Source organism: Microplitis mediator, chromosome 9 (assembly GCF_029852145.1).
Source record: "Microplitis mediator isolate UGA2020A chromosome 9, iyMicMedi2.1, whole genome shotgun sequence".
Classification (NCBI taxonomy): Eukaryota; Metazoa; Arthropoda; class Insecta; order Hymenoptera; family Braconidae; genus Microplitis; species Microplitis mediator.
The window spans coordinates 12,923,661-12,941,868 of NC_079977.1; the positions used below are offsets into that span (position 1 = coordinate 12,923,661).

At 29.8% G+C, this 18,208-nt stretch overlaps 1 protein-coding gene across 3 annotated transcripts in view; it reads left to right on the forward strand.

Annotated features, from left to right (window-relative positions):
- LOC130674270 (exocyst complex component 1) overlaps positions 1–18,208 on the forward strand; it is a 65,332-nt gene that overhangs the window by 11,072 nt on the left and 36,052 nt on the right. For all 3 annotated transcript variants that reach the window (XR_008991005.1, XM_057479547.1, XM_057479546.1), the window contains exon 3: positions 10,845–10,990. Coding sequence is in view for 2 of the 3 variants with exons in the window: in XM_057479547.1 (XP_057335530.1) it covers positions 10,845–10,990 (146 nt within the window). In the remaining variant the exon portion in view is untranslated. The remainder of the gene's footprint in view (positions 1–10,844; positions 10,991–18,208) is intronic.

The window sequence follows — 18,208 nt, forward strand, 5'->3', positions numbered from 1 at the left end:
GACGAAAACAAAATTTTCAAAATTTTTGCTCGTCTTCCAACAAGTCTATGGGCTTCAATAAACTTTTTTGGATAATTCGACCTTATGAGTCTTTTAGGAAATTTTATGCCCTTTAATTTGGTGGCCTTAAAAAGTCTCTACGACGATTTGGCGCCGAGTTATCATTGATCAAAGCAAAAAAGTCCATTTTGGCTTTGATAAACAATAACTCCGGACGTATTAGTCGTACAGAGAATGGAAGTAGGGTTTTAAAAACTGCAAAACATTCTCTATAAGGCAAAATTAGTGGCTTTTGATGGAAAAATTTTTTTTGAAGCGACAAGCTTCGTTTCTTCAATCAAAAAAAGTAATTCTTGAAAAAAATTGAAAAAAAAAATTTTGTTCAAAAATTTTTTTTTTTTTCAAAAAAATTGATTTTTTTGAATTTGTTTTTTTTTCGATATTTTTCTTCTTTATCATCGGCAAAATTGATTTTTTTAACATCGAAATCATTTCGAAGGTAATAAAGAAGAAAAATATCGAAAAAAAAAAATTTCAAAAAAATCAATTTTCTTGAAAAAAAAAAATTTTTTTGAACAAAATTTTTTTTTTTCAATTTTTTTCAAGAATTACTTTTTTTGATAGAAGAAGCGGAGCTTGTCGCTTCAAAAAAAATTTTTCCATCAAAAGCCACTAATTTTGCCTTATAGAGAATGTTTTGCAGTTTTTAAAACCCTACTTCCATTCTCTGTACGACTAATACGTCCGGAGTTATTGTTTATCAAAGCCAAAATGGACTTTTTTGCTTTGATCAATGATAACTCGGCGCCAAATCGTCGTAGAGACTTTTTAAGGCCACCAAATTGAAGGGCATAAAATTTCCTAAAAGACTCACAAGGTCGAATTATCCAAAAAAGTTTATTGAAGCCCATAGACTTGTTGGAAGACGAGCAAAAATTTTGAAAATTTTTTTTTCGTCGGTTTTCTTATGATTACTCCCGAACCGTGCATGATAAAAAAATTTGAGGTCCAAATCTGAAAACTAGAAACTCGAGGCTACAATTTGCTTTTTTTATTTTTTTTCATCTACGACCATTTTTCACCGAGTTACAGCATGTTGAAAATCACCCAAAAATTTCGAATTTTTTTTCTATCCCTTAATTTTTGTGACTAGTGTATATTTGGGTGAAATATTAGTAAGAATTTTTCTTATCATATAAAGTAACTTTTGAGTCCAGAAGACATTAAAAAAAATAAAAAGTGTAGAGGTGATTGAAAGTGAGTGAGGTACCCGAAAAAATTGAGCGCCAATAGAGCACCCTCAGCGCTTTCACGCTGGAGGAGTGCAAAACATATATTTTTCTAGGGTACCTCAATATATGTACATAATTGTACACACATACACGCACGAGCACACCCACATTCACGCAGATATATACATATTAGGGTGTCCGTTATTTCCCAAATTGATTTTCATTTACCGATCGCCCCCTGAATCTTTAGTTCATGACCTAAAAAAAAATATCCAACACAATCAGGCTCTTAATTTTCACATTAAACCGTGCCGAAATCATTTTATATTTTCCATTTAAATAACATGGGACTTTTAGACTTTGGACTCTTAATTTTTTTTCTCAGAAACAAATGAGAGTGAAAATTCGATCAAAGCATATTCTGATAGGAAATTAAACGCGCTACAAAAAAGTTCTCTTATGGATTTTCGATAAAATAACTCCTTCAAAAGTTATTTAACGTTAAACTTGTGTTTGTTATCAATCCTACAATATTTTCAATTATATTTTCATTTTTACCGTTTTTGGCTATAAAATCGTTGAAATAAAAGGTAATTATTAACACTAGAGTACCGATGATCATTTATGTAGATTCCATGGCCTAAACAGAAAATACCCGATGAAAAAAGATTTTATACAATTGTATAGAATTACATATCAATTATATATGGACTATATATAATTATATATAGACTATATATAATTGGATAGAAAAAATGGCCCGATCCAATGGTATACAATTTGTATAGAAGTTGTATACAATTCTATACAATTCTATATAATTCTATACAATTCTATATAATTATATACAATTCTATATATTGCAATTATATAGAATTGTATATAATTATATAGAATTTTATATAATTTGTATATAATTATATAGACTTGTATACAATTTGTATAGAATTGTATACAATTTCTATACAGTTGTATACAATTGGATCGGGCCATTTTTTGTATATAATTTTATACTATTGCATAAAATCTTTTTTCATCGGGATCAAGGGAAAAAAAACTTTGTTTTATGAGAAATAATAGAAAAAACATACCTTTCCTCATACAGACGAACTTTAAAATGAATTAATGGAAAGTGGTGAAATAAAAATGTAATAACTTCTTTGTCTATAATATTATAAGCAGATTTATTATCATTTTTGCTTTCTTTATAATTTTTTGTTAAGAAAGCTATGGTCGCATTAGGATATTTTGTTTTGTATACTCATTTACAACTTGAATCAAATATTGTTTTTGGTCTTCTCGTGTTGTTAAAATGTTGATATAATCTTAAGTTAATTTAATTGCTCTTTCGGTGACATCATTAATTACTTGTAAATTGTTAACAATTTGTAAGTGAATTCGGATTCCTTACAATTTTTTGAAAGATTTAACATTGATAGAAATTTTTTGAAATTAGATGTGAAACGTGGGCGGGCAATAACGACTATTTAGAACCTTCGCAGATTTGAATCACGGTGGAAACACGGTGGGATTGATCCATTTTACCACTGTGATTACACGGTGTATCCACCATGATTCCACGGTGGCTTAAACACCGTGTATACACGGTGTTTTCACTGTGATTACGCGGTGGAACCACGGTGGAACTACGGTGGTGAAATGGAACAAACCCACCGTGTAATCACGGTGGATCCACGGTGTTTACACTTCCACGGTGTTTCCACCGTGATTCAAATCTGCGAGGGAAGGCTTTCGAAAGAAAGCAAAAATGATAATCAATCTGCTTATAATATTATAGACAAAGAAGTTATTACATTTTTATTTTACCACTTTCCATTCATTCATTTTAAAGTTCGTCTGTATGAGGAAAGGTATGGTATTTCTATTATTTCTCATAAAACAAAGTTTTTTTTCCCTTGATTTTCTGTTTAGGCCATGAAATTTACATAAATGATCATCGGTACTCTAGTGATAATAATAATTACCTTTTATTTCAACGATTTTATAGCCAAAAACGGTAAAAATGAAAATATAATTGAAAATATTGTAGGATTGATAACAAACAAGTTTAACGTTAAATAACTTTTGAAGGAGTTATTTTATTGAAAATCTATAAGATAACTTTTTTGTAGAACGTTCAATTTCCTATCAGAATATGCTTCGATCATATTTTTACTCTTATTTGTTTCTGAGAAAAAAAATTAAGAGTCAAAAGTCTAAAAATCCCATGTTATTTAAAAGGGAAATATAAAATGATTTCGGCACGGTTTAATGTGAAAATTAAGAGCCTCTTTGTGTTGGATATTTTTTTTTAGGGCATAAACTAAAAATTCAGGGGGCGATCGGTAAATAAAAATTTATTTGGGAAATAACGGACACCGTAATACATATATACACACGCTCGGGTATCATCTTAAAAATAGTCCGAATAGCTTTCTTGGACCTCGTAATCCTGACATTCGATGAAAACTCGATTTTTGAAAATCGGGGTGAAAACAATAACTTCCCGAATTTTTGAAAATTTACAATTTTCTTAGCGGGAAGTTGAAAAATACTTTTGAAAATAAGCGCAATAAAAGTTTTAAAAGCTTTTAAAATGCATTCTTAAAATTTTTTTCTATAATTATTTTGTTTGTTTATTTAGAAAAAAAAATTTCTTAATGTCTGCTACTTTCAGTATTATAAAGTTTTCAGCAGATAATTTGTTTCATATCGGTTACAAATCGATTTTTTAATAACTAAAATTTTTAAAATTCCTGAGCGACCTTTGAAAATGATTGATTTGTACTTAATTTTAAAAAGGGTTTATTACAAAAGTCATGCCCGGGAAAAAATGTTCGGACATGACCATGCCTGTTCATGTATGATCAAGCCTGAAATTAGACATGATCATGCTTGTTCATGTTACGAATTACTCTCTGGGAGAATTTTAGTCACGTGATATTGCAGTATCACCGACGATATATATACATTAGACTGGGCCAAAAAAATTAACTATTTTTTTGTATCTTAGCTATATCGAGAATATTATTCAGAATCACAAAAAAAAAAAATTTCATGGAAGTTTGAGCCCTTAATATTAATTTTAAGAGGTCTATCATCGCTATTTTTAATTTTAATTCATAACTTTATGTTTGACGTCAGAACTGCGAAAACATTGGAGTAAAGAAAAATCATTTTCACTTATTCTTATGTAAAATTAAATTCCCTACAAAAAAGGTTTGATTGAAAATTTTTGTCAGACAAGCCGTTTCCGATTAATTAAGCTTAATAAAGTGATATATTTTTTCGATTGAACATTTTTACTTTTGAATTTTGTAACTGACGAATCAATAAATATCTAATAAAGATCATGACAGATTTTTGAAGGAAATTTAATGCTCTACAAAAAAGGTCTCTTAGCATTTTTTGCTAAATTCACTCCTTCGAAAGTTATTCAAAGTTGAATTTGAGTCAAAACGATTTCAATAACGTGAATAACTTTCAAAGGAGTGAATTTATCAAAAAATGCTAAGAGGCCTTTTTTGTAGAGCATTAAATTTCCTTCAAAAATCTGTCATGATCTTTATTAGATATTTATTGATTCGTCAGTTACAAAATTCAAAAGTAAAAATGTTCAATCGAAAAAATATATCACTTTATTAAGCTTAATTAATCGGAAACGGCTTGTCTGACAAAAATTTTCAATCAGACCTTTTTTGTAGGGAATTTAATTTTACATAAGAATAAGTGAAAATGATTTTTCTTTACTCCAATGTTTTCGCAGTTCTGACGTCAAACATAAAATTATGAATTAAAATTAAAAATAGCGATGATAGACCTCTTAAAATTAATATTAAGGGCTCAAACTTTCATGAAATTTTTTTTTGTCATTCTGAATAATATTCTCGATATAGCTAAGAAACAAAAAAATAGTTAATTTTTTTGGCCCGGTCTAATATACATATATATATTAGGGTCATCCTTAGCAGGGATGTTTTCAACTTTCTTGGCTCCCAAGGACTCAAATGCTTCTAAATTGTTGAAAAAAAATTCTCTGAAAATTTAAGCTCTTAATATTAACTCTAAGATAGTCCGCATTTTAACCAAAGTATCTAATGGAAATAACATAGGACAAATTTCTTTTACTCTGTAGGAGTTTATAACTCGGAGAGAACTGATTCTAAAATAATGAGACATACCTGCACGGAAAAAATAGATAGGAATGGTTAGTGTGCTACACCAGAATGATCGTAAAGTATGTAAAAATTAATCTTAGCACATCACTAGTTTTCGTTATAATTAGGAATGGGTCGTTTTTACATACGACTGAGTACGATCCAACATACCCGATGAAAAAAGATTTTGTCTAATCATATATGATCATGCATAATTGTTTATATATGATCAGATCCAAAAATTGGCCAGGTCTAATTATATATAGTCAGATATGTTTATACATGATCATATATGATTATATATAACCATGCATGAACAAATATAGTCATTTTTAGAATATCTGTAAATTATTAATTAAGTAAATTAATTAGGATTTATTGTCTTCATCAATATAAATGTCGGTTAAAATTAAATAATAAAAAAAAAAAATTCTTATCCGTTGACTACTATTTTACTACGAGGTCACCCGTCCAATTAATGTCCCACGCCGATGCTGCTTAACTTTGGTTATCGATGGTTTGTAGTCTGATCCTCTAGTCTGTTATACACTTACAATTAAGAAACGTTTATGGCATTACTTAACTCAAATAATCAAATTGATACTTTATACTTTTAAATTGCTGCCGAAACCTTTGAACATTTTTTAAGTATTGAGGATTTAAGTTTGATTGATAGTTGACAAAAGTTTAATTGATAGTTGAAAATTTAATAACTTTGATATTAAAAAATTGTCATCTTATTTAATATAAATATATTTATTGGAACTATATACATAATTAAATATTTATAGGTTTCATATCAATAAAGTCTGATTTAATCATACACCCGGGAAAAAATCAGCATGCATGATCATGCCTGAGCAGGCTTAAATCTCATGCATGATCAGGCCTGAATTTTGGCCAGACATGAACAGGCATGATTTTGCCTGAGCAGTCATGATCATGCATGATTCTGCCTGAGAAGTCATGATCGTGCCCAGTCATGCATGACCAGACATGATCATGCATGACCAGACATGATCATGCATGACCATACATTATCATGCATGATCATACATTATCATGCATGATCTTCCCTGAGCAGGCATATGATTTTGTAATCTGTGATTCCTCTCGAGCACGTTTGGTCGTATTTAAATATTGGCTGCTTATGAAAAATACGATCAGGCATTCCCATACATGAGCACGCGTTATTATGCATGCACATGCATTCCCATAGCTTATTTATTTGAAAGATGTTGCTGTAAGTATTAGAAACTAAGGTATATAATTAATCGTACTATACAAATGATAGAGAGTAATTTATCAATTTTCATTGGTTCTTTTATTTTGAACTTTCATTAAAAACTGTTTTTAACATATTATTCACTTAATGTATTAAACAATTAATATTTATGAATACAAATTTAAATTTAGCGAAAACCATTTATATATAGTGGAAATTTAAACATGCAAACATTCAAATAACCTTCTCAATAAGACAATTTATAGATAAATTGAGAAAAATATAGATAGCCGAATGAATACAAATATGAACGAGTATGCTTAGTCATTTATGATCATGAATATTTATAAATAGTTTTCACTATTTGCATAGAACCGATGATGATCATGTCTGCACCGTGCATGATCATGGATGACAGAGCATGCTCAACCATGACCTTTCCCGAGGGATTCCATCTCGAGATACAATGATTTCTAACGTAAGTCATGAGCAAGCCTGATCTAGAATGAATCATGCATGATCATGCTTGATCACAAATGAGTTATACGTGATCAAGTATGAACCATGTATGGTCATGCATGACAGAGCATGCTCAATCATGACCTTTCCTGATAAATAATATCTCTGTAGACAATTATTCATAACGTAAGTTATGAGCAAGTCTAATCTAGAATGAGCCATGCATGATCATGCTTGATCACCAATGAGTCATGCCTGGCCATGAATGAGTTATGCATGATCAAGTATGAACCATGCATGGTCATGCATAATAGAGCATGCTCAAGCATGACCTTTCCTGATGGATAATATCTCTGGATACAATTATTTCAAACTTAATGCATGCGCAAGCTTGATCTAGAATGAGTCATGCATGATCATGCTTGATCACGAATGAGTCATGCCTGGCCATGAATGAGTCATGCAGGATCAAGACTGAATTATGCATGAATCTTGCACGATCAGGCACGAATCATGCATGATCATACATGATCATGCATGGTGATTTTTTCCCGGGCATAGACATATATAACTACATATAAGTTTATATCAGTCATGTCTGATCAGATCCAATCATATATAAACTTATGCACGACTATACATGAATTTATATTAGCAATGTCTGATCTGATCTAATTATATATAAACTTATATATAATCAGATCTGATCATATATAGACTTATATATGGGCTTATAACAGCCAGGTATGATCAGATCTTATTATATATGGGGTCATATATAATGATATATAATTATATATGACCCCATATATAATCATGCATGATTATATATAACTTCATATATGATTATATGTAATCATATATGATTATATATGTTCATATATGTGATCATATATGATTAGACAAAATCTTTTTTCATCGGGTAGCAACTATTACTATGTTACACATTATGCCGAAAACATGACCGGTTATCGTGTTCACAATCACCATTCGCTTTCCAGATCATACAGGTTCCTTTCAGCAGTCGATGTGTTACTATATAAAATAGGTATAGGTCCTGTGTGGGGATGCGAAAGATTCCCCGGATAAATGCGTTCCATTGTGGTTCAGCATAGTAACCATTCCTGTGGTGGACAGGAACTGTTGCTTTCAGTCACATGTCTGAGTGCTGTTTTCAACATTAGTTCCCGTTAAACAGTAGTTAATATAATGGTCATGATATAAATCGTTTATTTGAGATCCAAAAATAATTTAAAAAAATAAAAATGTTTATTCCAACGCTGTTTAACCATGCCTAAGTAATGATCCTTTCCCATTTTAGTACAATGAGAGAAATTTTATTTCTCACTTTGAAATAAGTGTACAGCTACAACTAAGACATTTTCTGTAGGAAATTTACCGGTATGAACGAAGGATACCGTCGGTTTTTTTTTTTAACCTCCAAGTGTTCTGAAAAAACCCTGAAAATTTCAAGGCGCTGCGATTTTTCTTTCTTAGTGTTCCGAAACTTTGAATTTATCGTTTTTGCCAAAAATCGCTTAACCCTTCGTCCGTCACATGATATGCGCAGCGCCGCAATTTTTATTAAAAGATTATTTAAAAGGAAAAAATAAATTCCTAGTCTTTTGAAATTTGATGAGTTCTTCTATTGTACTTTTCAGTATCGATTGAATGGATGATAATTATTTTTTCGATATTTTAAATATTAAAAAAATAATTTTTTTTGTTAGAAAACCTGAGAAACGCGGCGATGTTCCGCTGACGCGAGTAAACTCAGGCGTTGAATTTGTTCGGATTTTCTGCGCAGTGTTGCCAGTTACTACCAGTGACTCATTTCCAGCTCATTAAATTCATCTATTTCTTTAATATTTTTATTTAATACAAAATTTAATCGTATAAGCTTGTGCGGTTTTAATTTTTTTAAATCATAGTTATGATACTTGGCGATACCGCAATATTAAATACATGGCGGCGGAACGCCGCGACGCGATGAGCGAAGGTTGGCGAGACCGCGCGATGGACGGAGGGTTACTGAGCGATTTTTCTGTTTTCACTCATTCTTTAATTTCAAAACGCTTTTTGTTAAGGGCAAACTTTATTTCTTCAAATAAAAACATTAATTACTAGAAAAAAATATGAGCTCATAAAAAAATAGTCTTCTGATTGATTTTAAGAGCTGACATTAAAATAAAAATAACTAGAAAACAATGCTGAATTCAAAAAAACTTTATTGGAAATAACTTGTAGAAAATGAAATTGTCTACAAAAAAGGTTCTATGATATTTTGTAATAGGTCTGATAGTTTCGCCGGAAAAGTAAAAAGATCTCAAAATTTAATATGAATTCGACTTCAAGCTCAAATTACTTTTGAACAAATAGATTTATCAAAAAATGATAAGAAACTTTTTTTGTAGAGCATTCAATTACCTACAAAAATATGCCTGCCAATTATTCCTATGACGCATCGTTAGCTACTTATAAAAATCAGAAGACGCAAAAAAAATTTTTTCTATGTTATTCTTATGGAAAATAGAAAAGTGCAATGCGGTACCTCTTAATGTTCATATTAAGAGCTCAAACTTTCACAGTATTTTTTTTTTTCGTCATTTCCAACAATATTTTCGATATAATAAAGAAAATAAAATAGTCGATTTTTTTGATACAGCCTAATATATATATATTAGAGTGGTCCAAAAAAAAAAGTTTTTTGGCTATCATTCCAAAAGCTTTTTTAAGGTATAAAAAAACATTCCCTCCAAAACGCAGCTTGATATTTCAATTTTTCAAGAAGCTCAATACATTTCTATTTTCTCATTTAAATAACACGTAAAAAATTTTTTTTTACGTTTTCATTCGGTAAAATGAGAAAAAAAAATTTTTTTCTGTATTTTACATCAATCATTTTTATAGGAAATTTAATTCTCTACAAAAAAGTATTGAAATAGTTTTTTCGTTATCCTAACGGTTAAAAAGTTATTGAGCTTTAAGTACTCGTTACTAAGTAAATTTGAAGGAAGATAGTTTGAGCAACTCTTTTATCGAATTGACACCATTACTAGATATTTTTTTTATTTTTATAGATTTGAAATCATTTTCAATTTTTTGAAAACTTTTTTGGTGACCGCATGTATTTATTTCGAAATTAATCAAACTCTAAACTGTTTATAATAATTAAATAATTTAATAATCGTTTACATAATTATGAATAATTTTTCATATTACAATTTGGATATTTTTTCCTATGATCAGCAACTATTTGTAACAGATATTGTTTCTGTTTTTCATCTTTTGTCCCAAATTCATTATATTCTTCAATTAAAGCTAGTACTTGCGGATGGATACTGAATTTAATTTTCTTCATATCTAATTAAATTTTCTTTTATTGCGAATATTTAAAGCTCAATAACTTTTTACCCGTTAGGATTACGAAAAAACTAATTCAATACTTTTTTGTAGAGAATTAAATTTCCTACAAGAATAATTGATGGAAAATTCAGAGAAAATTTTTTTTCGTAGTTTTACCGGATGAAAACGTTAAAAAAAATGTTTTACGTGTTATTTAAATGGGAAAATATAAATGTATTGGGCTTCTTAAAGAATTGAGATATCAAGCTGCACTTCAGAGGGGATTTTTTTTATACTTTAGAGAAGCTTTTGAGATAATAGCCCTTGAAAAAAAAAAATAAAATGTTTTTTTTTGGACTACTCTAATATATATATATATATATATATATATATATATATATGTGAAATTAACTGTTCATTTTACAGAAAATTTTCATCACCTCTATGATCTTTTATCACAATTAAAAATATCTGTTCTGGATTATGAGCGGAAAAGTGCAAAACAAAAGTATCAAGATGCATTGAAAGCATATGTTACCCGATATTTCGGTCGACCACTAGAAAAACTCAATGTAAGTACAATATAAGTATTTTATACAATAGTAATGCACTTAATTAAAACTTGCCCATTAGATATTACACTAAGTACACTGTAAAAAATGAGGTACTGACATCGAACTCCCTATGAGGTTGACAAGTTTCCTCTTCAGTTAAACCAAATTCGTTTGAACCAACAAAAACTAGTTTGTCTGAAGAAAATCATTTTTATTGAATTAAAATCTCTACTGCATTATGAGAAATTTCTTAAGCGTTTATGTTAAAGTTTTGAAGTTTGACCTTAAATAAACTAATATTTGATTGAATAGTAAAATATATTTTAATTAAAGTTTGGATGTACTTGAATTAAATGGGATATTACAATGTTGTTGACCTTATGAATCGTTTTTAGTCTCTAAAATTTTGAAATTTCTTGATGAAATAAAATTACGCATCCTTTTATAGCAGAGTATTATTCGACTTGTCAACCCTGCTTAAAAAATCCGATAGATTCTTATAGCTGTATGTATAAGGCCCTATACTTAACTATAGCACTTCTCATAGAATTCATTCATTCTTATAAAATTTTTATAGGAATTTATGAGAATCTAATAGATTCTATGAGATTTTCTAAACAGGGAAGTCTGGTCACGCATTTTAATTGTTGTTAATTAACCCGTCAGCACTCCCGTTATGAGCATTTTGCTCACAGGACACTATTTAACTTATAGGATGTCGCTGTCGCGCAAGCGAGACACTAAAAATCACGGAAGTGCTGACGGGTTAATAAGGGTGCCACACGGAAAATATACACGGGTTTTCAGAACCAGAGATGTTTAATTGTAGAAATCAGAGTCGTTGTAAAACTATAAGAGTAAGAGTGATAAGTGATAAGGAATTAAATTAGAATTAAATTATAAAGGAATTAAATTAGAAATTAAATTAGAATTAAAAGAAATTAAATAAGAATACTAGAACAAATAAAAATTTAGAATTTATTATAAACACAATTATTTGATAAAAATTCTTACAACTAAACTAGTTATTAATTAGTATAGCCTACAGGTATCAAGTCCGGAAAATACTTATGACAAACTAATGAAAATCCTCTGGACTTGACTTATGACAAACTAATAAAAATCCTCTGGATCTGGCTTATGACAAAACTGAATGAGACCCCCTTGATCAGACTTTGTGGCACAACTAATATCACAGTTAATTTAGTTCCCTTTAATTTTATTTGAATAAGGTAAAGTACCCAGTACTTGAACACTTCTAAAACGGGACCAGTAGTTGAACAGACTTTTAGAATTGTTGTTATACAAAATCCGTATATATATTATGAGTAATATGCGCATGTTATAACTATTCAATGATACAGAAATTGATTACTGTAAGTTTTTTCAATTATAACTCAAAAAATTATATATTTTTTAACTTTAAAGTTGACATGTCGAGAATGGCTGATAGATGCTATTTGTTTCATGAAAAAGATACTATACCGTAAGCCGAACAATCAGTAAAAAAAAAGGTATATCATCATTTTAAGTAAAAAAAATCGGTCTGTCAGTTGACCCTGCGGGCCAGCCCCAAAACTTCCCGCCGTTTTCGAGCTCGCTGAGCTCGAAAACATTATTGTGAATATATTTTCGAGCTCTTCGAGCTCGCAAATACTTTTGAATGCCATTGTTTTGTAAAAAACCATTTTTGAGCATTTCTTTCTTCCACAATATCTCGCGAACGAATTAACCGATTTTGATGGTTGAGGTAGCAATCGACGCGTTTTATCAAGTTCTAAAGCTGGTCGAATTTTGAAATTGATTTATTTAGCCGTTTTTGAGAAATTTCAAAAAAACCAAGGAAAAAATTTTTTTTGAATTCTTTCGTCAACGGTTTCTCTTGAACGAATGAACCGATTTTGATGGTTAAGGTGGCATTCGACGCGGCTTATAGAGTTTTAGAGCTGATTAGATTTTGGAATCAATCCATCGAGCAAATTAAAAGTTATCCAAATAAAACATTTATGAAAAAATTTTATTTTTGAAATATCTCTGAACGCACCCTACCGATTAAGTTCAAATTTTTACGGCCTCAAGACATTAACAAGCCGCGTCGAATGACACCTCAACGATCAAAATCGGTTCATCCGTTCAAGAGTTATGAATATTTACATACATACATACGTACGTACGTACGTACACACATACATACACTCGGACATCATCGTGAAATTAGTCAGGATAGCTTCCTAGAACCTCAAAACGTCCAAATTTGATAGAAATTCGGTTTTTGCAAATCGGACCGAAACCAATAACTTCCCGAATTTTTGAAAATTTTCAATTTTCTTAGCGGGAAGTTAAAAATTATACCACCCAATGAAATAGTCTTTTCTAAATACTATATATTTTTTGCAAAGACATAAACTAAAATTTTTATATTAAATTTTAGCGTCTAACTATACCTCCCAATGTTCAAACCGGTACCCAAAACTTGAACGAGACAGCGTCACATGTTCAAGTATTGGGTCCATGTTATTTTCATAGCAGCAGTAGGTGAACACCGTAAAATTTATTCTAGTGCAATTACAAATAATTTAATTTAATTATTTATTTTTTAAAAAAGATATACGAAAATAAAGTATGAGTGATTCATCAACAATTAGTGTAATAATTTTAAGTGATTTCGTTTGAAAACGTATCTACACTTATCCAAAAAATTAAAGGAACAAGAAAATTTTATAAATTTTTTAGTGATTTTTGGAAGGCTGTATTTTCGTGAAAAATGATCGTATCGAAAAAATAAAAAAAGAAAATTGAAGCTTGAAATCTCTAGTTTGAAGATCTTTCAGCAAAATATTGTTATGAGCCACGGTTTTTGCGGAATCAGAAGAAAAAGGTCGAGACGAAATTTTTCTAAATTTTTTGGTTTCGTTTATTAGGTCTACGGGGCCGGGAAAAATTTTTTCAAAAAAACGAATTCATGGCTTGTTTAGGAAATTTATTCAGCTACAATTTGATTTTTTTTGTTTCTCTGTACGACAATTTGCTGCTGAGATATCAGCCTTCAAATGAAAAAGGATCCTTTTGTCTTTGATTATTGATATCTCAGCAAGAAATGGTCACACAGTAATTTAAAGGGCAGTTTAATAAACTTGAATAAATCCCCTACAAGCTCCATTTTTTATTTAAAAAAAAAAAAATTTTTTTTCATCCTTGATATCCATTTGAAAAACCTTTAAAAAATGGCCATTTTCTGGTTTTTTAGTCGACTCATCGCTACTCTGCAAACATTGATAAAAAAAATAATGTTGCCAGGTAATTTTACAGCTTAATGTACCCCCAAAAACCCTGGAAATTTTCAGATTGATCCATTGAACCGTTTGTCCGGTCCGATTGCTCAAAGTTTTACAAAACAATTAAAGGAACGAGTTTTGTTCCTTAATCTGTGTAATCGTTATCAAAATGAAAAAATCAATTTTTTTCGGATTTTCTTTCATTTTTGCGTTAATTATTCAGTAAATGTAAGGTAAAGAAAAAAAAAAAAATTTTCCAAAAAACGAGACCAAACAAGAATTTTTTCCATTTTTTTTTTTTTAATGTTTTGTTCGGGGGGTTATTTTTTTTTATCGTTTTTCGGAAAAAAATTGTTTTTTTTTTCTTTACCTTACATTTACTGAATAATTAACGCAAAAATGAAAGAAAATCCGAAAAAAATTGATTTTTTCATTTTGATAACGATTACACAGATTAAGGAACAAAACTCGTTCCTTTAATTGTTTTGTAAAACTTTGAGCAATCGGACCGGACAAACGGTTCAATGGATCAATCTGAAAATTTCCAGGGTTTTTGGGGGTACATTAAGCTGTAAAATTACCTGGCAACATTATTTTTTTTATCAATGTTTGCAGAGTAGCGATGAGTCGACTAAAAAACCAGAAAATGGCCATTTTTTAAAGGTTTTTCAAATGGATATCAAGGATGAAAAAAAATTTTTTTTTTTTTAAATAAAAAATGGAGCTTGTAGGGGATTTATTCAAGTTTATTAAACTGCCCTTTAAATTACTGTGTGACCATTTCTTGCTGAGATATCAATAATCAAAGACAAAAGGATCCTTTTTCATTTGAAGGCTGATATCTCAGCAGCAAATTGTCGTACAGAGAAACAAAAAAAATCAAATTGTAGCTGAATAAATTTCCTAAACAAGCCATGAATTCGTTTTTTTGAAAAAATTTTTCCCGGCCCCGTAGACCTAATAAACGAAACCAAAAAATTTAGAAAAATTTCGTCTCGACCTTTTTCTTCTGATTCCGCAAAAACCGTGGCTCATAACAATATTTTGCTGAAAGATCTTCAAACTAGAGATTTCAAGCTTTAATTTTCTTTTTTTATTTTTTCGATACGATCATTTTTCACGAAAATACAGCCTTCCAAAAATCACTAAAAAATTTATAAAATTTTCTTGTTCCTTTAATTTTTTGGATAAGTGTATTTCATCAAAATAAATTTTTATTATTTTCTAACCAAAAAAAAGTTCACAACATATAGGTAAGATGAAAATTGCGAATAAAATTTATCTGTTGATAAAAAATAATCCGTTACAATTAGTAAAATTCACAATAGCTCAACTGGTAGAGCACTCGGCGCGATACCGAATTGGTCTGGGTTCGATTCCCAGTTCGGGCTATCTATATTTTTCTCAATTTATCTATAAATTGTCTTATTGAGAGGTTTGCATGTTTAGGTTTCCACTATATTTAAATGGTTTGTCAAATCCATAAAATTTCACGACTTAACAACTTTACAACAAAACTCAAAAAATTAATCAAGAAACTATTTAGATCTAACAGTTTAAATTTTTGTTCTATCCTTGTAATAAATAAATTATATTTATAATCAATAAATAAAAGTATTTATGGTTTTGAATTCAGGTAACAGTTCATTTTTTGTGTTTTTTTTAGTTCATAATAATTAATTAATTAGTAATAAAATATGTAATTAAAAACTTAAATACAAATATTTCTCATTTTTAAGTCATCACATTACGTATTCAGAGTATTATTTTTAATATTATTCAATAATATATTATAATTCTTTTGATATTTCAATAAAACGTTGAAAAATTTTGGTGTGCCTATTGCCATATATTTTATTAGTTCAACTACTGCTCCCGGAGTGTTCAACTACTGCGGCTTGTCAGAGTTGATCGTTTAACTACTACTCCTTTCATAGTCTATCTTAAAAACGTTGTCAAAATATAAATATTCAATTATCTGCGGTGTTTTGCGCTTCAATCAATTCAAAATTGTTTATATTTTCATGAAAATCATTAATTCGAACTAATAATTACAACTTTATATATTAAAAGTAGGGTCAAATACGTTTTACTTTGAAACCTGTTCAACTACTGGGTACTTTACCTTACCAATTATTTTGTGTTGTGCAAAAAGTGCAGTAAGTTGTCGATTGCCCACGAGAGCGAAGTTGAGTGCACGAATGAAGAGAGTGCACTCATTTACTCGGGCAGGCAATCGACAACACTGTACGAGTTGCAGATACTATTTTTAGGTAGATTTTTCTAATATCTAACTATTGTATTTGTCCTCATGGTTGATTTTTCAAGGAATTTTGTCACAACCTATCATAATTAGTTTAGTACGGTTCAAATATACCAAAAAATTTATATGTGTATGTATATTGTAACATGATGAAAAATTTGACTACTTTTTTTTTTTTGATCTCGCATGAAAATTTGTTGGTTTACGATGTTTTGAGAAGCCTCTCAAAAAATCAGCTCTATAAAAAATTTTCAAGAGGTCGCTCAAGAATTTTGAAAATATCAAAAATAATCGAAATTCGGATTTTTATTTCTAAATTTTTTTCTTTCTCGTGTCAGCAATAGTTTATATTTGTGAAATCATGACTACGCTGAGAATTTCAGCCCAAAATTTAAATATTTAAACCTCGCTCAAGAATTTTGAATGTTTCCGAGTGCTGTCTTTTAGACGTTTTTGAGCGATCCTTAAATATTAAAAATAAAGCTTCTCGATTTTTCCACCATCAATTTGCATGACAATAAATGAAAATATAACCCGAGAAATAGAAATAATGAGTTATTTACATACTTTTTTATTTTTTAATTCAATTTGTAGCTTTTTTCGCTTATTCAAAACTTACCAAATTTTATTGTTTAAGATTGTCCTGTATATTTTTGGTTATGCAAAAGTTATATTTAAGTGAAATGACAATAATTGAGTTATAAAAAAATATAAAAACTAATTCAAACTATTGTAACAGGGAAAAATGAGTTATTTTATCGACCAAATCGCGATTTTTCGCTGATGGTCATTTACCCTACCCGCAACCCCAAATGAGCAATTTAATGAGTTTTTCGACTTGTCGCCGGGCGCGCTGATTAAAAATACTCTTACGCTAGGCCCAATCATAAATTGGTAGAGGAGTGGTTTTCCGATAGCAACCGAAGACACTCGAGCGAAATTATTAAAAACGCAAGACAGCAGCAGAGAGGACACAGAACCGGCAGGACCGGCTAACCGTCAAGACGTACAAAGACAGAACCGGCAGGGCCGGGTAACCATCAAGACCTACACATACAACCGGACAGACCACCCAAGGGTTGAGACGCTGAATTAACGCAAAAGAGTACAAGTAAAATTGGAACTTTGACGAACGAGACGGAGAGCCAAAGGAACCTGACGAGACGAACCACCAGACGGAGACAAAGTCCGCGTTAAAAAAAAGTATTTAATTCAAATAAATAAATAAAATTAAGTAAATTAATTAAATAAAATTAATTGAATAAATAAATTGAAATTTATGAAGAGACCGTTAAATAACTAAATAAGACAAAGTTAACAGACGCGAAAAGTCCAAGATAAAATTTAATTAACCAATAATTAAAATTATTAAATAATAGTAAATAATAAATTAAAGTTAATAACAATAAAAGAAAATTAATTGCTGAACAGAACAGAAAAGAATCAAGGAAATTCAAAAGTAGTCAGTGGCGCATACTTTGAAGAATCGAGTGAGAATCGGGTGAACGTGGTATTGGGATTTCTGACGTAAATTTATTGTGGTTACAGATAATTACTAAAATGGAAATAAAAGTAATAGTGAGACAGTTGATTAAAAATTAATTAATTAATAATAATATCTTTAAACTAAATTTTAATTAATTAATTTTATTGTTGGTGAAAGACGGTTTATTGGTTGTATATAATTGATTTGTAATT